General features: G+C 40.0%; 2 protein-coding genes across 4 annotated transcripts in view; one reads left to right on the top strand and one right to left on the bottom strand.

Annotated features, from left to right (window-relative positions):
* Window positions 1–24,589, bottom strand: part of IFT74 (intraflagellar transport 74) — a 76,721-nt gene that overhangs the window by 38,654 nt on the left and 13,478 nt on the right. For 2 of the 3 annotated variants that reach the window (XM_058672480.1, XM_058672482.1), the window contains 4 exons: window positions 24,413–24,511; window positions 24,208–24,268; window positions 22,258–22,317; window positions 20,789–20,850 (listed from right to left, as the gene is read on the bottom strand). In XM_058672480.1, the coding sequence (XP_058528463.1) occupies window positions 20,789–20,850; window positions 22,258–22,317; window positions 24,208–24,268; window positions 24,413–24,511 (282 nt within the window). The remainder of the gene's footprint in view (window positions 1–20,788; window positions 20,851–22,257; window positions 22,318–24,207; window positions 24,269–24,412; window positions 24,512–24,589) is intronic. The other variant, XM_058672481.1, reaches the window with a different exon arrangement.
* On the top strand, window positions 1,920–10,147 carry LRRC19 (leucine rich repeat containing 19). The gene is made up of 6 exons (XM_004581063.2): window positions 1,920–2,034; window positions 2,935–3,087; window positions 6,377–6,463; window positions 7,432–7,945; window positions 8,838–9,017; window positions 9,819–10,147. The coding sequence occupies exons 3-6, from the start codon at window positions 6,386–6,388 to the stop codon at window positions 10,145–10,147; spliced, it is 1,101 nt and encodes a 366-aa protein (XP_004581120.2). The 5' UTR covers window positions 1,920–2,034; window positions 2,935–3,087; window positions 6,377–6,385.

Here is a 24,589-nt window from a genome sequence, read left to right on the forward strand (position 1 = left end):
TTTCTGTGCTTTCCCTGGCACACTGCCAGGGAGCTAGACTGAAAGTAGAACCATGTCAGGAACCACACCCATATGGCATGCCAGCATCACGGGTGGTGGCTCTACTCACTATCCCACAATGCTGGCCTACCAAAGTCATTCTTCACTGCTAGATTAAATAGCTTAAAACTCAGAAAATTTTTTTGCAAACACCCCATAACAGTTAAATAAAGTTGGGTACTGTTGTATAGCGAGTTCAGCCATTGCTTGGGACATCTGCATCACACATCAAAAGGCTAATTTGAGTCTCAATTTCCTGTTAAGGCACTTGAAAAAGCAACAGATAATACCCTGCTACGCATATCAGAGATTAGGAGTTCCTGGTACCTGGCGTTAGCTAGGCCAATCCTGGCTATTCCAAGAATTTGGATAATGACCTAACCAACTGAAAGATTTCCGTCCCTCTATTACTTTGCCTTCCAAACAAATAAATAAAAAGACATATCTTTAAAACAAACCTAAAAGAATAAACAACACGACATAGATACCTCGAGTTTGAATTTATTTTTGTCTCCCTGTTGAACAATGAATAATGTCATTAGTGTAACCCTCAACCACTACAGTACAACATATGAACATCTACACTGCTGCAGTTTATATTGGTATATGGATTTACAGAATTTTCAAGCAACAGATATCCACCATTTTAATCGGCCTCCTAGACTAGGGAGACCAGAATCTCAGAGACATTAGTCCTTGGGAACTAACTCATTCTAACCCACATGATTATTCACCACTAGCAATGTTTCTTCCTATTCTCTACATTTCACGTAATGCTTAGAGGAGGAATAATGTTGGACAGTATTCCACTGACCAAAGGGGAAACTACAGCACAAGGAGGGTAACTGATTTTATGAAGCCCGAAAGGCAGCCTATTGCCAGACCTTTGGTGCTTTAACTACTTTCCTCTTGTGATAATTTGGCAGGAAAAAAGAAAAACCAACAATGATGGTGCCATCAAAAAGAACAAACCATAAAGTTGAACTCCATAGCATATAAAACTTGGCAGTAACTTTTTCATTTAAACTTTTCTAGCACTGCGGTACACTGGGTTAAACCAGGTTAGCACTAAGGATCAACCCCAGCCATTGAGGCCATTTAGGGGTGAACCAGTGGATGGAAGACTCACTTGACCTGTCAAATAAATAAATAAATAAATAAATAAATAAATATTTTAAGAGACACAAAATACCTGCAGCAATAATGCACATTAGCAATGGTGTATCTTTCAAAAAGTATGGATTTTTAATATTACACATCTTATGCCACAAATTAAGATTAATATTTCAGTAAGTTTTGAAAAATAGTTAGGAAACACAAAGCTAAGCAGACTGCCTCATTGATTACATGGAAAATGTCAGAGGTGACTTTAAGAAATTATTCTTCTAGTCAATCTTTTGCTAAGGAAGTCTAGTAAGTTTCTTTTTTTTTTTTTTTATTACTGGTTGATGAGGTACAAAGGTTAAAACAAAGTGAAATACAATCATATGACATACTTTTTTTTTAAAATGGTGTAGAAGATTGAAGCGCTTCAGTACAACAGAAAAAGAAAGAAGTACAACAAAAAAAGAAAAAACCAAAGGTAAGATCCTATGAATTGATAGGCTTGGTGGAAGTTGTTGAATTTTAAAAAAAAAGAAAGTAATCTTATTTAAGCTTGCTAAGTCTGTACAGTCTTTTCCTTCAATAAATGAGCATAGATATGACTATATTTTCAGTATCATCTACCTCAGAAATAGTAAAAACCTGTGATAAAGCAAAGACTTTTGTAAATAGAATTAGAATGTAATACAAAGCAATTATTTTTCATTAGGAAACAAAAATAGCTTAATCTAGCCAAGCAAATGTATAAGATGTTTTGATTATTTTGAAATGTGTTCACCACAGGACATTTTGAAGTGACATCACTCGAAAAACAATTTTCAAAACAAAACAACTGGTAATTAGTTGATAGCCTTTGAAGTTTGGTGATAGGTGATAACCTTAGCTCCTTCGGTAAGGTTTATTCCTTGGAATTTTTCATTATAAAAAACCTTTTAAGGTTTCAAAAAATTCTATAATTAAATGCTTAGGAAAATTGATTGTGAATCATTAACATCTTACTCCAAAGACACTGAAATACAATATAAATTTTAATGGCAAAATGTGTTTTATTTAATAAAATCAAAATAATCACAGCATAATTCTATTCTATTAGACACAATAATCATACAGCAAATAAAAGCTACTATTATTATTATTAGTTCCTGTGGAATCACTAAATTGAAACTCAAATATCATCTCAAAGAAATTTAAAACTGAGAAAAAAATTTTCCAATCAATAATATTAAGTAGGGCAAACAGACTATTGAACTATTTCTGGATAAACTGATGATTTATGGATAATCCACTCACTAACCCCTCTGCCAATCAAATTGAGAGAGTCAACAAAGATAGCAAATGTTTTTGTTTAGGGACTGATTCAGTGTCATGATAGTTAACATTCATCCTCCTCCATTGCGTTCTTCCCCTCTCAAAAGACAAACACATGGAAATACCAAAGACCATGTAAATCAGGACAGTTCACAGCTTTTAACCCAGTAATGCTTTAACTTCTTCAGTGTCTTCTTGTGTATAATACACTTTTTTTCACTCTAACATTTATTGCTATAAAAGAAAAAATATTATTTTTCTAATCCTTATAATTTTATTTCCTTTAGCATACTGAAGAAAGTAATCAATAGTAGTAAATAGATAATAAAAATAGTAATCATTAAATATAAATTCATCCTCTGCATTTGTTTTCACATAGATCACAGGCTCATCATACCTCTATTACCTTTCTCATCTGCTTCTATTCCATATCAACACTTTCCTTAAAACTAGTAATTTTGCCGCTTATTTATTTTTTTCTAGCCAGCTCTATCTGAATTCATGAAACAACAGAACTCAACCTTACTCACTTTCCCTTACTTATCTTCAGAGACATTAGAGTTTGACCAGGCTACTGGAAATAACACCACAAACCACTGCAGAGGCCAGCCCATACTACAAGATCATTAAACACAGGTAAATACACTTTCAGAAATGATGTAGGCATTCCCCTTCTGTAAGCAAAGGTCTGGAATAAGTGACAGCCTGAACTCATTTCTGGCTCTAAAAGGGGTTCTATTAAAATCTACATGAAAGCTATAAAAACTCTACAAGACAGAGTAGCCGATTAAACTATGGAAAGAGTGGGAAGAGAATAAGCCAGGCAGATAAACAATATGAAGGCAACGAGGAAAGACTGACTAGCCCAGATCAGCATTAAAATAGCAGCATACCCCACACTCCTAAAGGGGAGTGACAGATCAGGAACTCGAAGGGAGCCTTACTTTGAGATTAGTTTCTCTACTTTTTGCTCCAGTGAAACATACTTTCCTTAAAAAATCAAACAAATGTTATAAGGACTCTAAAAAAAAAAATAAATTTCAGAAGACCTAGCTATATTTATATATTACTTGTTTGCAGAAGAGTTTATAGTGTTGGCTTTAAGAAACAGAGAATAGAGAGTTGGTGAGAAACATCAAGGTTATCAATAAAATTATTATATGCAAATTACTTAGCAAGAGTAAGCTACAGTTAAATGGGAATTTTAATCAAAAGATGGTATGTGGAATGCGCCTAGTAACTTTCACTCTCGTTCAAAACTGAAATAAAAAGTAAAAGATGAAGAAAGAAAAAAAAAAAACAAGCTATAAACCCACAAGGACAAAGATAACAGAAAACGAGGCAGGAATTAAACTGAAAAACCCTGAAAGCCATCAATCAAATGGAAATTCACTGGGAAAGGTTAATTCTTCCAAGCCAGCAGATGGAAAAGCTGAAAAACCACTTGCTGTATACTGCAGAAACTGTAAATGGTCCAAAACTTTGGCAGTACCAGGTGGTCTAGAAGTAGAGCAGCAGTGGTAAATGCCTCCCTGCTCTGCTCAGATAACGTTCTTCCCCTCCACGAGCAGAGATCGCAGGACTTTTTCCCCATGGGGAGATCTGAAACTAAAGTAAACCGAGCAGCAGACAGAAGTGAGAACAGGGACACTTACAAGAGTACCTCAAAATGTTACACAACAAATTCTAATATAAACCATTTTTAAAAGCACTCAGCTCTCAGAATGCTGGCCAGGGAGTAGATCAGATGAGACATTTTGTGAAAGCCAATAAGCCCAAGAGAGGAGATCTAAAGAAAAACAGTCCATCACATTCACATTGTAACCAAGTTCCAGAGTGTACAAGATCTACATAAACACAGTTTCCGGTCAGTGTTGTAGTCACCCATTCTTCACTTAAGTCAAAATCAAAACACTGCCAAACATATGAAGATTGTACAAAGTAAGCCCAAAATAAAACAGAAGCCTACCACCTAAGGACAAAAACGCTATGTAAATAAAAAGAAAACCATAAAAGGCAAAGGAAGCAATAAGCTAACATGAGTACATTCATGTGACAGAATACTAAAGAAAATATTCAAACAATATGAGCTTTTAGAGTAAAAAAAGAACGAGCCCCGTGCAACAGCTCAATCAGCTAATCCTTCCCGCAACCCACCCACCCAGGCTCCACAATCCCATTATGGGTGCCAATTCATGTTCCTGCCACTTTGCTTCCAATTCCACTCCCTGCCTATGGCCTGGGAAAGCAGTAGAGGATGGACGAAAGTCTTGGGACCCTGCACTCACGTGGGAGACCAGAAATAAACTCCTGGTCCCTGGCTTCAGATCAGCTTAGTTCCAGCCGTTGTGGCTACTTGAGGGGGTAAACCAGTGTATGATCTTTCTGTCTGTCTCTCCTTTTTTCTGTAGATCTGTCTTTTCAATAAAACAAATAAATCTTTTTAAACAATAAAATTTAAAAAGAATTTTAAAAGAAATACGTGAAAAATGCTGCTTTAATTAAAAAAAATGGAAGATAAAGTTAAGGATGCATCCCAAAAAAGCAGAGGAAAATATATGCTGAGATGTAATGTGGGAAGAGTACGGATAAAAATAATTAGAAAACTGGGGCAAGCATTCGGCCTAACAGTGGAGACATCACTTAAGATACCCACATGCCTGGGTTCAAACCTCAGCTTCAGTTCTGATTTCAGTTTCCAGAAAATACTGACCCTGGAAAGCAGCACGCAATGTCTGAGTAGTTGAGTTCCTGACACCCACCTAACTGACCTGGATTGAGACACTGGCTCTGGAGTGAACTGGCATACGGAAGCAGTGTGTATCTGTGTCTAAAAACACCATGAAATTTCATAATGCTGATTTTGAGAGCCCTGTGATAAGTTAACACATGTTACACAAAAGACAAAGAATTAGAATGCTTAACGGTAATACTGAAACTCAAAGACAACAGGACACCGCACCAATGTTTTGAGGGAAGATTTCCTCCTAAGTATAATTTGATTTTTTTTACAGATTTATTTTTATTGCAATGTCAGATATATAGATAGGAGAAGACACAGAGAGGAAGATCTTCCATCCGATGATTCACTCCCCAAGTGGTCGCAACAACCAGCGCTAAGCCAATCTGAAGCTAGGAGCAAGCAGCTTCTACCTGGTCTCCCACATGGGTGCAGGGTCCGAAGAGTTTGGGCTGTCCTCAAATGCTTTCCCAGGCCACAAGAAGGGAGCTGCAGGGGAAGCGGTGCTGCCAGGATTAGAACTGGCACCCATATAGGATTCCCGCGCATGCAAGGTGAGGACTATAGCCACTAGGCTACTTACTGCACTGGGCCCTATAATTTAATTTTTTAGCCAAAAATTTCTTTCCAGCCTTAAAAAAAACCCTTCCATGCTTGATCCCAGAAATTATGACATTTCATTGAAACAAAGCAATAAGGTAAGACATAGCATTCTAGAAAACAAAAATCCACTTAATAAGGACCAAAAAGAATCCCCATGGTGAGGGCAGAAGACAGCAGAGTGCAGAAGGCCCATCAATCAGTTCCTCTGAATTGGAAACCAGGAGCAGGAAATAAAAGAGAAACACTTTATACAGACAAAATATGTTCTTCTGGACTTCGTTTTGTGTACATACAGACTGCACATGTTAAGCGCAGAATCACGTCAATTACTTCTAAGTCCTTTCCAATATATCAAGGGAATGAAAAAGACACCCTAAAAATATTTAGCTCTCATTCTCCAAAGGGGCTTTCTAATTTAAGAGCTATATGTACGGCTGGTAAGCAGTCATACACTTGTTCCATGTTTTCTGCACTTTTAGCAAAAGTAGATTGAAAAGAAAAAAAAAAAGGAAACCAAACATCCTTAATAACCTCTAAAGTTCCAGTCTCCTACTGAGATGAAAACACTCTCTTTTCTATCAGGCTTGCACTATGAAGGTCACAGGCATCACAGCCTCACTTTGGCTTCTCTCCATGCTATTACCGGACAAGAGTCAGACTTCTACCACAGTAAGTTTTCACAATGAAGGTAGTGAAAATGTTTTTTAAAATATGTTTTCTGTGAATCTAGTAAAATATTCCCAGGCAAAAAGAGGGGGGAGTTCACAAATGCAAAACTGTGTACATTCAGTCTATGATTTCTGAGCCAGACTCTAGTGTTACAAAAGTGGTCTTCATTTTTAACAACTGAATCTTTTAAAAACAGATTAAAGGAAAACTCTGTGAATTTTCACTATTAAATCAAAAGATTAGCTTCCCAACATTAAAAAAATTAAAATGTGGGAAATTTCTCTTAAAGAAAAGCATGTATTAGGAAATTTTGTAGTGACATTTTTGGGGGTACAGTTCAACTGCACACCTGACAAAACAAGAATTATTTGTTTGAGTTTACATCTAGAAAAGGAAAATGTGTGGCCCATAACGTCCAAACAAAGGTTAACTTTCTGACACAAAACAAGTCTTTCCTTTTAAAATACCAGATTTTGAGCTGCTAACTCCACAGAGCTATATATTAGTTACTGTTTCTCATAGTTATTTAATTAGGCAGAGTGCCATAATCTCTGATTTTTTTACAAAGATTTTCTCAGATAATTTCATTTTAAATTTCTATCTTTCTGGAATATTAAATAAGTTAACAGAATTGCTGTTTACCACGTAACAACAAATATGGTAATATACCAATATTCTATTAGTAATGACCATTATATACAGTATATTGTTACATTTATATAGTACATACAAAATAGAATCTGCAGATTAATTGCATCAGGGTTTCCTTAATTATCAGCATTTCATCCCAAAAGAGAAAGAAAAACATTTGCACTACCCTTCCCCCCTTCTCCACCAAAAGACTAGATGGTAGAGTTTCCTTTTCAAAATGATTTTCTATCAACTCATAAATGCATAGATAAGAAATTGCAGGAAATTCTGTTAATACTTTTCCTGATTAACTCATTTCTATTTTTTTCTTTTTTTAGGAAATTAAATGTAATTTCACTGAAAAGAAATACTATTTGATTCCAGCGAATATCAATAAAGATGTTACTATACTTGACCTCAGTTATAACCAAATTACTCTCAATGTTACAGACACAAAGGTTCTACAGCAGTATTCCTCACTCAGTGAGCTCTATTTAATTGGGAATAAAGTTACTATCTTATATAAGAATAGCTTCCACAGCCTTTCCAATCTAGAAATTTTAAATATCTGTAACAACTCCATCTCTGTAATTCAACAAGATGCATTTATAGGTTTACATAAACTCAAAGAGTTACATGTCTGCCAAAATCACATATCACAACTGAATCCTGATGTGTTTGTGCCTCTAAAAAACCTAAAATTTCTAAATCTACAAGGTAATTCAATAAGCTATTTGGATGTACCACAATTATTTCATTTGGAATTAATAATTTTATATGGAAATCCATGGAACTGCTCCTGTAGTCTGTACAATTTACAGAGATGGTTGAATACATCAAATGTGACACTAGGTAAGCTATCAAAAGTTAATCTAAACCAAGGTGTGGCTAACTTTTGGTGTTCTGGTCCAGAAAAATCTTACTTCATGCTTTCTTAAAAGGGAAATGATTGGGGTTAGTATAAAGGCACAGTGAATCAAACCACTGCTTGGGACTCCCACATTCCATATCAAGTTGCCAGTTCAAGTCTTAACTACTTGGCTTCTGATGGAGATTCCTGCTAACATGCTTCGGAAGCAGCAGATGATGGTTCAAGAACTAGCGTACCTGCCTCCCACATGAGACAGACATAGAGCTCCTGGCTCCTGGATCCAGTCTAAACAAATAAGTATTTTAATAAAAACTAAAAAGAAAATGCCTTCTGCTTAATGGTAACTGAAGAAAAACAAAAGTAAAAAGTAACTGCAGAATAAATGTTGTCCTTCCCTCACTCCAGGAAAAATAAGGTTATATATATTTACACACATATATGTTTACATACATATATATATATGCACATATATATCTCACTTTATGCATTAAGTTTGTAGAATCAATGTGTAACCACATTTCCATCTCTAAGTCCTTTCTGTTTATTCTTGAAATATCTTGCCAGAGGAGGTGGAAACAGGTGTCTTTATGAATTACAAACCATGCTCTGAGAACCAGACTGCAACAGTAGTCTTACCATAAATTCTTTACTGACTCAAACTGAACATTAAACAAAGACATTTAAACTGTATTTACAAAAGTAAGATTGAAAGTAAGATTGAAATGTATATCATTTCTTCATTGTGTTGTTAGGAAAATATAAGGTTCTTATGTCTGTAATAATGACAGACAAGTCAAAAACTCTAAGTAAAAAATAGAAAATGCTAAGCATTTGTATTTTCTATAATGATGTTCATCCTTTCTTATTTATTAGAGAATGAGAACATGACCACGTGTAACTATCCTGATACCCAACAGAAGTACAATATCAAAACAGCACCTTATGCAGCTGAATGTACCTCAATATTCACTTCACCTGTAATGGGAGATCCTGACCTTTATTTTCAATTCATCACCAATAATGGTTCTCTGAACAACTTAACAGGAAATTCAGGTAAGGTTCTGGTTTGAAGTATTAATGTTGCTGAAGTATCAAACAGAACAGACTTAAGTAGCTCTCTATCTTTCTCCATTTTAAATTCTGGAAGCAATGTAAAACAATTCTTCATCTAAACTAAAGATTTACAAACTACTAGGACTCCAAATTAAGCTCTTCAGGTTACCATCCAATGCCAGTGTGTAGTATTCAATTTCTCTGAGCCTTTGCTTTAACAATCAAGTTATAATTCTTAATGGGTAGAAATCAATAACAGTCTCAGGAAATGGGTGACAACACCTGCAAACACAAGGATAGGTTAAATATCCCCTATCCAAAACGCTTGGAACCAGATGTGTTCTGAATTTTAGATTTTTTATTTGGGATTTTGAAATATTTATGTGTACATAATCAGGTATCTTGGGAATGGGAGCCAAGTCTGAACAAAAAAAACCTATTTGTTTTATATACATTATTATGGTATTTTTAGCACTCCTTTGTTTTGACTGTGATCCTTCATGAGTTCAGGTGTGGAATTTTCTGCTTGTAGCATCATGTGCCAAGCCCTCCCACAGTTTCAGATTTTGGAGTGTTTTGAATTTGGGGGGGTTTGAATGTTAAAATTGTACTTGTGTTTTTAAAATATTTATATTTTGTCACCATATAATGCGGGATCTTTTAATAAGTACGGTTTTAGTAATTTTTGCCCAAACTTACAAAGTATGCTCAGTTACAGGGGGAGTATTAAGACATGATTATGATTATAAAATTGTTGTCAATTTAATCAAGTTTTTGTCTCATTTTTCTCTACCATTTAAGAACATGAACCTCTTGGAAAAAGTTGGGCTTTTCTTGTCGGTGTTGTTATCACCGTACTCATTACTTCGTTCCTTATATATATGGCTATCAAGTGCCCCGTATGGTACAACCTTCTGGTCAGTTACAACCATCACCGCCTGGAAGAACACGAAGCAGAAACCTACGAAGATGGTTCTACCGCAAACCCAACTTCTCTTTCAGAGATACCAGATGCAAACCCTGCAGATACTACAGTAATATTTGAACAATTACATTCATTCGTCATAGATGATGATGGGTTTATTGAAGACAAGTATATAGATACCCATGAAATACGCGAAGAAAATTAATCTTTCAACATGTGTTTTAAGAAATAGCATCAGTCCATGTGCAATTTAAACATGGAGATTCTGAACCAAACTATTGCTATAAAGCACTACATAAATGAGGACAACACACAAAAACACCCTAAAATTATTTTCTCATTATTTTAAGAAAGAAGTTCCAACTATAGTAGTAACTAACCTACTTGGAGGTAACAATCTACAGTACTAGCACTGTTTTTCTCAGCAGTATTCAGGAGATCGTACAAGAATCCATAGAGAAATCATGAATTATAACAAATGGATTCTCATATTAACAGATACTTGGTAAAATACGCATTAAGTTATAATTGAGTTCAATTCAGGAAAGAAATAAAGCTTTTGGATTATGAGTCAAAGTAAGGAATGAACATAGCTTACTCTACACTATGTAAGACTGTTCACAGAGAAAATTAATGGAGTTGAATTCATCGTGAATTAGGGCCCAGCACGGTAGCCTAGCAGCTAAAGTCCTCACCTTACACACACTGGGATCCCATATGGATCCCATATGGGTGCTGGGTTCTAATCCCGGCAGCCCCACTTTCCATCCAGCTCTCTGCCTGTGGCCTGGGAAAGCAATTGGGAATGGTCCAAGGCCTTGGGTCCCTGCACCTTCATGGGAGACCTAGAAGAGGCTCCAGGCTCCTGGCTTTGGATCAGCTCAGCTCCGGCTGTTGTGGCCACTGGGGGAGTGAATCATTGGACAGAAAATCTTCCTGTTTGTCTCTCCTCCTCTCGCTGTATATCTGACTTTCCAATGAAAATAAAATAAATCTTTAAAAAATTTTTACTGGCAACTCAAAGCACAGGAAAAGTGTTCAACCAAAATCTTTAAGTAGATTAATTTCTATTTATGTTGATAAGCACTGTCATCATAAGGTATCACCACTACAATTTAATATCAGTTGGCTTCCAAACTGTGCATCACAACTATCCAAAAGTCTTGTTTCTAAAAACACATATTTCTTCCTTTCTCTGGAAAATTTTATTGGAATGGGTCTGTTGTGGAGCTTAGAATCTTCAGGTGGTCCACATGGAAAGCTGTTAGAGACTCAGTAGATGAAGCAATGTTTGCTAAATTGTTTTTGGTATGCTGATTTCTAGTGAGATATTAAGCACATAAAGAAAAAGGTTTATGGCTTAATAAGAGTACATAGCACAAGAACAGTCCAAGAAACAGCAGGAAACAATGACTTTGACAATAATAGGGACTATCTGAAGTGAATTATTTGCCATTCCCTGTAATCAACCAGCAGCTATTCCAATTGTAATAACATTATTACCTACGGTGATATCAAAAAACTCTGGCAAAATCTACTAACTTTTATTTTCTATAAATGAGGAAAGTAGATGTTTCTTTATCTTTAAAGATGAACACATCACTGAAACACTGAAATACTTTTATAGGTGAAATAACATGGGATTTTCTTCATCTAAATACATAGAGGAGACTAGCTGCTACAGCTGTGGATGAGCAGGTTTTGGTGGGAACTGACGAAAGCTGGGAGATGTACATTTGGATATGGAATTTTAATGTATGTTAATTTTCCTGACAATAACAATTTTTAAACTATGTATGTTCTTGACAATTTATTTTTAAAAAGTCGCTAAGCATATTGCACATCTATGCCGTAATCTGCAGAACAGTGATTTTAAAGGTTCTACAAGAGCAGACCTCAGTGCAGCAGCTGGAAGGCCACTTAGGACATTCATTTTCCATACTGGAATACCTGGGCTCAAGTCCCAGCTCCATGTTAGATTCCAGCCTCCTATTCATGCATTCTGGAAGACAGTAGCTGCTGGCTCAAACATGTCTGTGCTCCCCAGGTGAGAGACCAGGATTAACCCTTACACTCTTGGCTTTGACTTAGCCTTGCTCTAGCTACTGTTGGGATTCACAGGGTGAATCCATAGACAGAAGATCTCTCTGCCTCTGTCCCCTAGCTTTCAACGAAAACAAATATACAAGTTATATAAGTAGTAAATTCAGTCTGAATGTCAGTTCAAATGTTTAGCACGTGAAGCAGAACTTAATAAAAACGCATACTTGCTCCATTGTAAGAAATATGTTTTTAACTAAAGGAAACAATTTTTTAAAAGATTTATTTAATTTTGGGCCCGACATGGTAGCCTAGTGGCTAAAGTCCTCACTTTGCATGTGCCCAGATCCCATATGAGTGCCAGTTTCGTGTGCCAGATGCTCCGCTTACCTTCTAGCTCCCTGATTGTGGCCTGGGAAAAGTGTTGGAACCCTGCACCCACACGGGACACCTGGAAGAAGCTCCTGAATCCTGACTTTGGATTGGTTCAGCAGTTCAGCTTCAGATGTTGTGACCACTTTGGGAGTGAACCAGTAGACGGAAGATCTTTATCTGTCTCTCCTTTCTATAAATCTGCTTTTCCAATTAAAATAAACAAATCTAAAAAAAATTTTAAAAAAAAAAAAGCTGGAGCTGAGCTAATCTGAAGCCAGGAGCAGCTAGCACACAAACCAGTATCCACATGGGATGCTGGCACTTGAATGTGGAGGAGTAGTCAGCTGAACCATTGTACTGGCCACAAGGATATAAATTTTTAAGTTAAATATAATCATTGCAAGAATAATTATGGAAACATAATGATTTAATTATCTCAATAATTATCTGCCTAAAGAAAGAAAAATAAATGGGTATAAAATTATAATAACATGCACTTTCAAGTAACAACTGATTTTGACTAATATAGACATAATTGAAAGAGCATCATTAAGTTCAAACAAGTATGTGAAAAATGAATTAAAGACAAGTTTCTAAATATTACTGAAGTGATATCAAGAATGTATACTGATTCATCTACACTAAGATACTACTCAGCTATTAAAAAAAAATGAAATACAATCCTTTATGGCCAAATGGGCCAAACTAGGGACCATTATGCTAAGGAAAATGAGCCAATCCCAAAAGGTCAGATATCATATGTCTGCTCCAATATAATATGATGTCAAATCTAGAGATATTATATGTGATTGTTACTCTGTCACTTCATACTTACCTGTACCTTCTGTAATAAGATCTTGTGATATAATTCATTAATCAAGCATCCATAAGAAGCTGATTGTTTATAATCACCTGAGATGGTCAATGACCCCTTTATCAATGTTATTGGTACTACCCATAAATAATGAAGACCTAATCCTCACTGTACCTACATTAGGGCCTCAGAATACAAGAATGAACTCACAACCAAATGACAGAGTCTCCTACATGGTTGGAAGACACTCCAACAGCAGCATGATGGACTTGGGAAATTTCACTAAAGACACACATTGTAAAACTGGAGGGGAGGCCAGAGGGGAGGGGAGGTAGGTAGGGGGAGGAGGAAGGGAGAACTCAGCGCCAAATAATTGTAACAAAAAATAATTTTAAAAAAAAGTGAGTGGGTTTGAGTCCTGACTCCAATTCTAATTTCAGCTTAACCACTACTGCGCACCCTGGTAGGCAATGGATGATGGCCCAAGTACCTGCATACCTGCCACCCATGTGGAAACCCGGACAGCGATGCATGCTCTTCACTTCAGCTGGGCCCAGCCTTGGCTGCTGTGGGTATTCCGGCAGTGACCTCACAGATGATAAATCCCCTGTCTCTCTCCTTCCACCTATGTCCCCACATAAATGATTTTTCAAAATGAAAAACAAAGTATACTACAACCAACTTTCTGTGAATAGGTTTTCCATATTTAACTAGGTGATTGTATCATACTAGAAGATAGTACTGAAAGAGTGAAAACAGAAACTTTTTCCACCATTCTTTTTTTTTTTTAAAGATTTATTCATTTTATTACAGCCAGATATACACAGAGGAGGAGAGACAGAGAGGAAGATCTTCCATCCGATGATTCACTCCCCAAGTGAGCCACAACGGGCCGGTGTGCGCCGATCCGATGCCGGGAACCTGGAACCTCTTCCGGATCTCCCACGCGGGTTCAGGGTCCTAATGCATTGGGCCGTCCTCGACTGCTTTCCCAGGCCACAAGCAGGGAGCTGGATGGGAAGTGGAGCTGCCAGGATTAGAACCGGCGCCCATATGGGATCCCGGGGCTTTCAAGGCGAGGACTTTAGCCGCTAGGCCACGCCGCAGGGCCCCACCAGTCTTTCTAAAACATATTATTTCCTAATCACTTTGAATATACAGTCAATGTTAAGTTCCTTGAATTATTGAGATATTAGTCATCTGTTTAATACAAGACATAAATTTGTCTTTTAGCTATCTATAAAATAAATTTCATTTTAAATACTTCTGTTCTTAATGTAAATTTCTGCCTAAGTGACAGCAGGCCTATTTCACTCAGCTTTAACTATAAATTGTACATATAGTTTTGAAACTGCTAAGTTACATTCTAAGGAAAATTTACCATGTTTTAAAATGTTCTTCCTGCACCCAGTGTGTTGGCATAGCTGGCTAATGCTCCGCCTGTGGTGCCAGCATCCCATATGAGCACCAGTTCCTGTCCTAGACGCTCCACTTCTGATTAGGCTCCCCCCTACTCAAGGCCTGGAAAACCAGTAAAGGATGGCTCAAAGCCAGGGAACCTTGCACCCACAGGAGATTCAGAAGAAGCTCCTGCCCCCGCCCCCTTTGAACGGCCCAGCTCTGGCTGTTACAGCCATTTGAGGAGTAAACCAGTGCATGGAAAATATCTCTTGCTATCTGTCTCTCCTATTGTCTCTCCGCAACTCTGGCTTCTTTTTTTTTTTTTTTTTTTTTTTTTTTTTTTATCCATTTTATTGTATTGTTGTTGACATTCTTTACATAGTTAACTATAGTTGAAGGAAAATCAAGAAAAAGAAAAAAAAAAAAAAAAGGTTCAGGGGGATAGGGAGGTGGGCAATGCTATTATGTCCATATTGTTTCCATCATGTATCTGAGGTAAAAGGGGATATTGAGGGAGAAGCCCCACCCGGTTTCCCGCCCACCCCAAGTCCCAGATGTGGGGCATGCTCTGAGATATGTGCTCAAGTGGAGTTAATAGTTCTCCAGTTATGAGTCACTGCCAGTTTCGCTCGATGAGGTGGTCCACTGATTGATATGGTCCATCATGAAGTCTCCATTTGTCCCATATTTCGCTGCCAACATGTAGCTGAGATGAATGATTGTCCTATTCTGTCTTCTGTCTTTTCTTGGTTAGAATTCTGAGTCCAGCAGTTCAAGTGGGGAGATCTCCAAAGATACTTTGAGGTATTCCCAGACCAGATTCTTGTATGTTCTAGCAAGCACAGGGCCCGGCACAGTCCATCACCCTGATCAGCTGGTGGTTGCAATTGCTGTGTTGGTTCTGTTTTCAGTCCCGAGTTGCACTGGAACCAATGGGTGTTGCAGTCCAGTCTGGTTCGGCCCTTACATCAACCAGTGGGAGCTGCAGCCTAGTCGGGGCGACCCACAATAACCCCCACCAAGCCTGCCCCCTACCCTGGTTTGCCAATTTGTGTAGCAGAAGACCAATCTGTCCCCCATCCCATTTGGCTCTGGTAGTTGTCAATGGGTATTAAAGCTTAGTTCTATCTAATCGACTCAACCATCCAGCCCTCACAGATGTTGTTGAGTGCCTCTGTCTAGCCATCCCAGCCCCCGTCCTAGTTTTCATGCCCTCCCACGGGAATAGTGACCCAAGAAGGGGGAACCCACTTTTTCCCTCCCAGGTCTCTCTGTCCCGGTTTATGCACTCTTTAGGTGGTCCTGTGATTTGACTCAACAGAATTAGTCCCCAGTGCCAGCTTCTGCCAGCTGATGCTGTGGCCCTGATCTTGTGCACATGCAGCGCACAGGTGTTGTAGCCTTGCTTAGTCGTGTCTGTCTCTATCCCAGCCAACACTCTCCAGTGGGAGTGGTTGTCCAGCGAGGGGACCAGCCCCTTAACCCCCCCGCCAGCTCTGCCCCTCCCTTCCTGGATCTCACGTGTGCTGGATGGGTGCTGCATTCATATCCAGTACAGGCAACCACGCCCTGGCGTTCCAGAATGTGTACTGGTTTTGTCGCAACCAAACCCGGCCCATTCCACACTCTGTTCTGGTGATCGGATTTGCCAGAGGATGACATGAACTGATTCAGCCTGGCCTGCTCCTGACCCATGCCGAATGCATGCCAGTGGGAAACTTTCCAAGGCCTATTCTGGGCTGTTTCCAATCTTGCTTCTCGCGCTTACCTGCAGGGACTGTGTCCTGCCAGAGGAGTTGCCCAGGCTCCTCCATCAGAACCCCTCCCAATGCCAGATTTTGCGCTTGCCAGGGGGTTCTTGAGCCAACCCTACTCAGTTCACCTCCTGTCCTAGCAGGAACAGTGGCTTTTCCTGGCTGGCTTTCACCCCATTCTGACTCTTGTTGTTGGATGTTTCAGCCCAGCCATGGCTCGTCCATACCCACATACAGCTCACACATGGCTCAGAAGGGGATTGAGACCCAGCCTAGTCAGTCCCACATCTACCCTGTTTCTCCATAACACCAGATGGTGCTGGGATCTGAACCGGCCTGGTGCATCCAATCCCAGCCCACACTAGTGCCTCGGGTGACTGCAACTGTTTCCTAGATAGAACGCAGCCCCCATTCCAGCACATACACCCCTTGGTGGGAACCTCATCCCAGCTGTGGCATCCCAGATTGGGACCGTTCCTAGCTGTAAATCACGCACCTGCACGTGGTTGCTCCGAGGACCATTAGGTGCCAGCCTGCTACACAAGCCGGAGCTTATCTTTTACTTGATACGTGTTCAAAGCTCAGCATTATTAAGGGATTGGAAGTTCTTCAAAGGAAGAGTTACTGGCATTGGGAATCTTTAGGATTGACTCAGATCCCAGAAACAGTGGGGTCACTCTAGAGCTATCTCAGCAGCGATTCAGATGTCCAATACCCCAGAGCTCCCCGGCCGGGCGGCCAGCAGGCTCAGCCTGGCGCCAAATGTCGCACTGGCCGCCCTGGCCCAGCCCGCCATGAGCCATGGGCACATGGCGGACTGGGTTCGGGATCCGAGCTAGACGTCCTCTCCCGCAGCCCTCGGCTCGCCTCTGGCAGCCGGAGGTTAAATCCTGCAGGCCCGAGGTTGCGCCCCTCCCCAATCCCGTTCACCCACCACCCAATGAGGGTGTTGGGTGGGTCCCGGACATGCCCAGTCACGGAGGCCTCCCCCCTCGGCGTACTCACCCCAGAAGGAAGCAGGCCGCACCCAGGCATGTCCGGGCCCAGCCCGCCATGAGCCATGGGCACATGGCGGACTGGGTTCGGGATCCGAGCTAGACGTCCTCTCCCGCAGCCCTCGGCTGGCCTCTGGCAGCCGGAGGTTAAATCCTGCAGGCCCGAGGTTGCGCCCCTCCCCAATCCCGTTCACCCACCACCCAATGAGGGTGTTGGGTGGGTCCCGGACATGCCCAGTCACGGAGGCCTCCCCCCTCGGCGTACTCACCCCAGAAGGAAGCAGGCCGCACCCAGGCATGTCCGGGCCCAGCCCGCCATGAGCCATGGGCACATGGCGGACTGGGTTCGGGATCCGAGCTAGACGTCCTCTCCCGCAGCCCTCGGCTCGCCTCTGGCAGCCGGAGGTTAAATCCTGCAGGCCCGAGGTTGCGCCCCTCCCCAATCCCGTTCACCCACCACCCAATGAGGGTGTTGGGTGGGTCCCGGACATGCCCAGTCACGGAGGCCTCCCCCCTCGGCGTACTCACCCCAGAAGGAAGCAGGCCGCACCCAGGCATGTCCGGGCCCAGCCCGCCATGAGCCATGGGCACATGGCGGACTGGGTTCGGGATCCGAGCTAGACGTCCTCTCCCGCAGCCCTCGGCTCGCCTCTGGCAGCCGGAGGTTAAATCCTGCAGGCCCGAGGTTGCGCCCCTCCCCAATCCCGTTCACCCACCACCCAATGAGGGTGTTGGGTGGGTCCCGGACATGCCCAGTCACGGAGGCCTCCCCCCTCGGCGTACTCACCCCAGAAGGAAGCAGGCCGCACCCAGGCATGTCCGGGCCCAGCCCGCCATGAGCCATGGGCACATGGCGGACTGGGTTCGGGATCCGAGCTAGACGTCCTCTCCCGCAGCCCTCGGCTGGCCTCTGGCAGCCGGAGGTTAAATCCTGCAGGCCCGAGGTTGCGCCCCTCCCCAATCCCGTTCACCCACCACCCAATGAGGGTGTTGGGTGGGTCCCGGACATGCCCAGTCACGGAGGCCTCCCCCCTCGGCGTACTCACCCCAGAAGGAAGCAGGCCGCACCCAGGCATGTCCGGGCCCAGCCCGCCATGAGCCATGGGCACATGGCGGACTGGGTTCGGGATCCGAGCTAGACGTCCTCTCCCGCAGCCCTCGGCTGGCCTCTGGCAGCCGGAGGTTAAATCCTGCAGGCCCGAGGTTGCGCCCCTCCCCAATCCCGTTCACCCACCACCCAATGAGGGTGTTGGGTGGGTCCCGGACATGCCCAGTCACGGAGGCCTCCCCCCTCGGCGTACTCACCCCAGAAGGAAGCAGGCCGCACCCAGGCATGTCCGGGCCCAGCCCGCCATGAGCCATGGGCACATGGCGGACTGGGTTCGGGATCCGAGCTAGACGTCCTCTCCCGCAGCCCTCGGCTCGCCTCTGGCAGCCGGAGGTTAAATCCTGCAGGCCCGAGGTTGCGCCCCTCCCCAATCCCGTTCACCCACCACCCAATGAGGGTGTTGGGTGGGTCCCGGACATGCCCAGTCACGGAGGCCTCCCCCCTCGGCGTACTCACCCCAGAAGGAAGCAGGCCGCACCCAGGCATGTCCGGGCCCAGCCCGCCATGAGCCATGGGCACATGGCGGACTGGGTTCGGGATCCGAGCTAGACGTCCTCTCCCGCAGCCCTCGGCTCGCCTCTGGCAGCCGGAGGTTAAATCCTGCAGGCCCGAGGTTGCGCCCCTCCCCAATCCCGTTCACCCACCACCCAATGAGGGTGTTGGGTGGGTCCCGGACATGCCCAGTCACGGAGGCCTCCCCCCTCGGCGTACTCACCCCAGAAGGAAGCAGGCCGCACCCAGGCATGTCCGGGCCCAGCCCGCCATGAGCCATGGGCACATGGCGGACTGGGTTCGGGATCCGAGCTAGACGTCCTCTCCCGCAGCCCTCGGCTCGCCTCTGGCAGCCGGAGGTTAAATCCTGCAGGCCCGAGGTTGCGCCCCTCCCCAATCCCATTCACCCACCACCCAATGAGGGTGTTGGGTGGGTCCCGGACATGCCCAGTCACGGAGGCCTCCCCCCTCGGCGTACTCACCCCAGAAGGAAGCAGGCCGCACCCAGGCATGTCCGGGCCCAGCCCGCCATGAGCCATGGGCACATGGCGGACTGGGTTCGGGATCCGAGCTAGACGTCCTCTCCCGCAGCCCTCCCGCAACTCTGGCTTCTAAGTAAAATAAAATAAATCTTTTAAAAAAACAAATGAATTTTTTCTTTAGTCAAATCAAACACAAGATTTTAACAATCTTCAATTTATAACCTGGGAATTACATTTTTGTGTCAAGTATCTATAAAACGTATAAGTATAACATTTGTAAATCTGAAGTGGATATTATAGAACTTTGAGACAAAAAAAAAGAGAAATGGGCCTTAAATCTTCTAAACTCTTCAAGGTGTTTAGAAAGTTGTAGCTCATACATTATTATGTATTTCTACATAACAATTGATGGTTATTTGCTAAGTGGTTTAAAAACAGGAAAAAAAGTTTTCAAGTAAGAATCTGGTCACCATGAATGGAAATTTCTTTATAAAAGGAGAGTGCATTAGTATTACCAAGGAAGTATTTTTCAGCTGCATCAAATGATAGGTAAGGGGGCAATGACTTCATTTTATCTTTCAAATATTTTGGCATCTTAGTATTTTCAAATAGACACTATTTATACAAATAGCAGTTTCTTGGTATTACCATATTTTGGCAATTTTGGTTAATTACTATTCATGTTCCCAAAGAAATCATAAATGTTCAGAGATAATTTCTGGTACAGAATGCAAATCTAAGTGTATATAAAATAGCTCATCTTCTAAGAGTGCATTGCCACAGATGGCATTTGATTATGGTAAAAAGTTGTTGAACAATTATTGTAACTATCACATCTGCATCTCACCTCGGTAACCAGCATTACTTCCACCACTAGGGTTACTTTATCATCAAAGTCACCGTGTTGGTATTTATACCTAGACAAGCTATATTTACATGTAAAGATGACATATAACCTCTATTTGATATAGATTACTAATATAATAAATATAAATATCAGTAAAATAATGTAAATAACCTACAGCCTAATAATGCATGTTTCATTAGACTGAGATCAAAACATCATAGTTTAAATTAAAGTTAAAGCCTCAAGTTAAAACTGGTAGATAAAAAGATGTCCCTATTTATCTTAGGTTTTAAATTCTTCTGTTAGAAGCTGAAATCATGTTTTTATATCATCTATGCAGTAATTAAACAAAATTTAGCATTTTAGTGGTAAATGGAGATAACATATATAACAATAAACTCCACTACAAGCATTTTTTAAAAAAAGCAACATGAAAAGCATTACAAAAAATGTATAAGGTAATAAATAACTTACAAGTTAAGCCACCTAAAAAGGTTCACTGATAAATCAGTTTGATATTAAAACAGGTTGAACTTACGCTTGTCTTTCAGTAAATATGATATCCATGCTTTGTGTTTCTCGATCATTTTGAGCTTTAAGCTGAATAAACAGTTAACAAGTTAGTGATTTAAAAAAAGAAAAATTAATCCAATTCTTCCTTTAAAGGTTATTCCAGATAGGAAGCAAATGAAAGGATTCAAATAAGTAATCTTCATGCCATATAAAAAGTTTATGAAAAAACATACAGTTGCTTCCTTTAACAAACAACATCACTAACAAAAAGAAAGTCTTTTTTTAGGGAAATCTCACAGGAAAACTATTTCATGTCCTTTAGTGATCTGGCAAAATATTTATTAGATATTTGCTTAGTACTTTGCTAAACTGAAAACCATCACAAATTTTATTTTTAAACCACTCAGGATTTTACATGAGTACTTGATTCTACCTATGCATATCCAATCTTCAGTATAGAACAATTTCAAACAACTGACCAAATACATAATACAGTTTTGAATCTTAGAATTCTCCTATGTTGTAAAGCTAGTTATAATATATTAAATTATCATAATTTCAGAAGAGATATTTTACATGGTTTATCAGAATATTTTTTGATCCTATAAACAAATTTTATGTTATTTTCATTCCAAATAACCCATCTAAATCAAAACAAGCTAAAAAATGCTTCATTGTTTTCTTTCAAATAATTAAGCCAAGAGTTATATATATATTCTCATTTACCTAGCAAAATCAGTTTTATGCATGGCATCATATCTATTTTTTTTCTCATCTTGCTACAAAAGTTATGTAAAAGTGTCACTTATTTCTATCAAATATTTAGCTCCGTTTTGGCAAAACTTAAGTGAGAAATATTAACTACATAAAAAGAAATGTAGATGGTACTCTCCAAACAATGAGAAAGGTGAGATCAATTAAAACATAGCTTTGTAGACAGTAGCTTAAGTATTAATCAAGAGATTAATACCAACTGGAACAAATTTTCAAATAGCAGCTAGGGAAGCTCAAATATAATAGTGTTACTTAAGATCACAGTAATAGGGCCCGGCGCCATGGCCTAGTGCCTAAAGTCCTTCCCTTGCACGTGCCAGGATCCCATATGGGCGCCGGTTCTAATCCCGGCAGCTCCACTTCCCATCCAGCTCCCTGCTTGTGGCCTGGGAATGCAGTCAAGGATGGCCCAAATCTTTGGGACCCTGCACCAGTGTGGGAGACCTGGAAGAGGTTCCTGGTTCCCGGCTTCAGATCGGCGCAGCACCGGCCGTTGCGTTCACTTGGGGAATGAATCATCGGACAGATCTTCCTCTCTGTCTCTCCTCCTCTCTGTATATCTGACTTTGTAATAAAAATAAATAAATCTTTAAAAAAAAAAAGAGCACAGTAATATCCATTGCTGTGTGTCATAAAGTCTTATCAAACTGTTTTTAAATATAAATTCATTGTTACCATTTATATAATAGATCTATTGCTTATTTTTATACATTTTCTTACCATGTTGTAATCACTCATTACTTCTTCCATTTCAGTATTGGTGTTAAGTTTATCTACCAACTAAAAACAAAATAACAAAAAATTATATAAACATACTACTCTTTGTAATTCTCTATAATTCGTAACATTAGCATTCAATCTGATAAACTAGGAGTAGTAATTTTAGTACTTGTAAGTATAATATCTTCCAGGATAAAAACAAATATTGGGGCTCGGCAGTGTGGCCTAGTGGCTAAGGTCCTCGCCTTGATCCCATATGGCCGCTGGTTCTAATCCCGGCAGCTCCACTTCCTCTCTATCTCTCCTCCTCTCAGTATATCTGACTTTGTAATAAAAATAAAATAAATTAAAAAAAAATATATTGAACTAATTTTAAGTAAACACATACTACACATATGAAAATATGTAAACTACTTTTTTACAGCAGAAAAGTGAGCAGTAATTAACCATTTCTTCAGGTGTTTTATAGCATTTTACCTGCTCTGGAAAGACAGCTGAGCTTATAAAGAGGGCTCTACAAAAAACAAGTTTTTGGATTATCTGGCTTACTCTCTTTTCCAGCGAAGAGTAATATTAACAGGTTTACAAATTTACACTAAGATATTGTATTTACAAGTACACTAAGGAAAACAAAATTTTTCTTCATCTTCCAAAAACTAAGAAAAAAAAACAACAAAACATAGCCTGAGCACTGGTAAACCTGCTTCAAAATGTTGGGTGGTAGCTAACAAAGCATTTATTATGTGCCAAAAAATGTTCAGAGCCTGACATATGTATTAACATACTGAATTTCCACAATTATAGATAAACGGCTAACGAGATCTAACATTTACATGAATGCTAATCATACATCTGTCAATACCTACTAAATGCTTCCTCAATATTGGGGATTAGTTTATTAAACTTATAAACAGCAGACTTTACATATTAGTATTATTTTCATGTTAACTAATTTACTTCATGCATTCTATAACTAAAAATTCCTTTTAAATGTCACTGTAAATTCTATGAAAACTGCTTTCCTCAAATTTAGACAAAATTTCACTTATTAAATTAGCCTTACTGAATGTTCCATGCTACAAAGTGTTTGTTATGGATTGTACAGCTCAGGATAATTTAGAATGACAATATACAACTAGCAAAATTCCATTGATAAGTATAATACAACAATATGAGACAGCTATATCTTAATTTAGCTCAAAATTATGGTAGAATATCACTTTCTTCTTATAACAATAGCTCTTAATAAGAGAAGTGAGATAAAAAGTTTACCACTGTGATTAAATCCAGACATGATCACTGCATAAAACACCCAAGGAACAGGTAGAAAATACAGACGCTAACCATTTTTATGAGGCCAATATCACCCAAAGATGGCAATGATTATCAACATCACTGAGGGGATTGTTGGTTCTGAACGGCCACATTACGATGCATACTTGGTAGAACTATTCTTACATTACAGTCTATTTTTATAGAATATTCCAAATACTTTACTTAGAATAAGACATACAGATGGAAGCAATCTGCATGCTAACTCATTACATTCTTCAAATCTGATGCTGACAACAGGTCACAGCAAAGCTGAGCAGGATTCTACAGCCATGACATTATTATTACCCAATAAATATTAGTTTCTTCCTGATTTTTTATTTTAATTATCATTTTTTTTAATATTGTTAGGGACAAAAGCACCTGTATGTTTCACATTGGTAAGTGAAGATTTTCTGTTTTTAAATGTTGGAAGAGTACCTATCAATCTATTAATGCATTTTATTTCTGGAGCAGGAAGTAAGAGAGAAAAAAGGCCCTTCACTCTTTGTGCTTTTATTAGTTTCAATCTCCCACAATCAGTATATACTCCTGTATTACTTTATATTTAAAATATATTTCAAAGTGGTTAACAAAATGAAAATATTAAAAAGAAATTCTCTAGAAAAGAAAAAATACCATGTTATAGTCTGCTAGTTGTCCTTGAAATTCTTTGATTTCAACAGCCAAAGTCTCTGCTCTGCAAGCAAAAAACACATTCATAAACAGGTGAACATTATAGCCATTATGAGCTCAATATTATTCATAGACAACAACAAATGAGAAGTACTTTGTAAATAAATAATAAAAAGGTCTTGCATATTTTAATTGAAAAACTACTCACCTCTTTTCATAAGACAAATACACAGAGTTCTCCTGGTTGTACATTTCTATTTCTTTCTGAAGTTTATTAATTTCAGTTGTAAGTTCATTTATTTTGCTTCTGATCAAAAGGAAATAAGACAGTCACCAATACTTCTAATCCAAAAAACTTTCTAGTTAAATCTTACATTTTTCATAA

Source organism: Ochotona princeps, chromosome 14 (assembly GCF_030435755.1).
Source record: "Ochotona princeps isolate mOchPri1 chromosome 14, mOchPri1.hap1, whole genome shotgun sequence".
Taxonomy (NCBI): Eukaryota; Metazoa; Chordata; class Mammalia; order Lagomorpha; family Ochotonidae; genus Ochotona; species Ochotona princeps.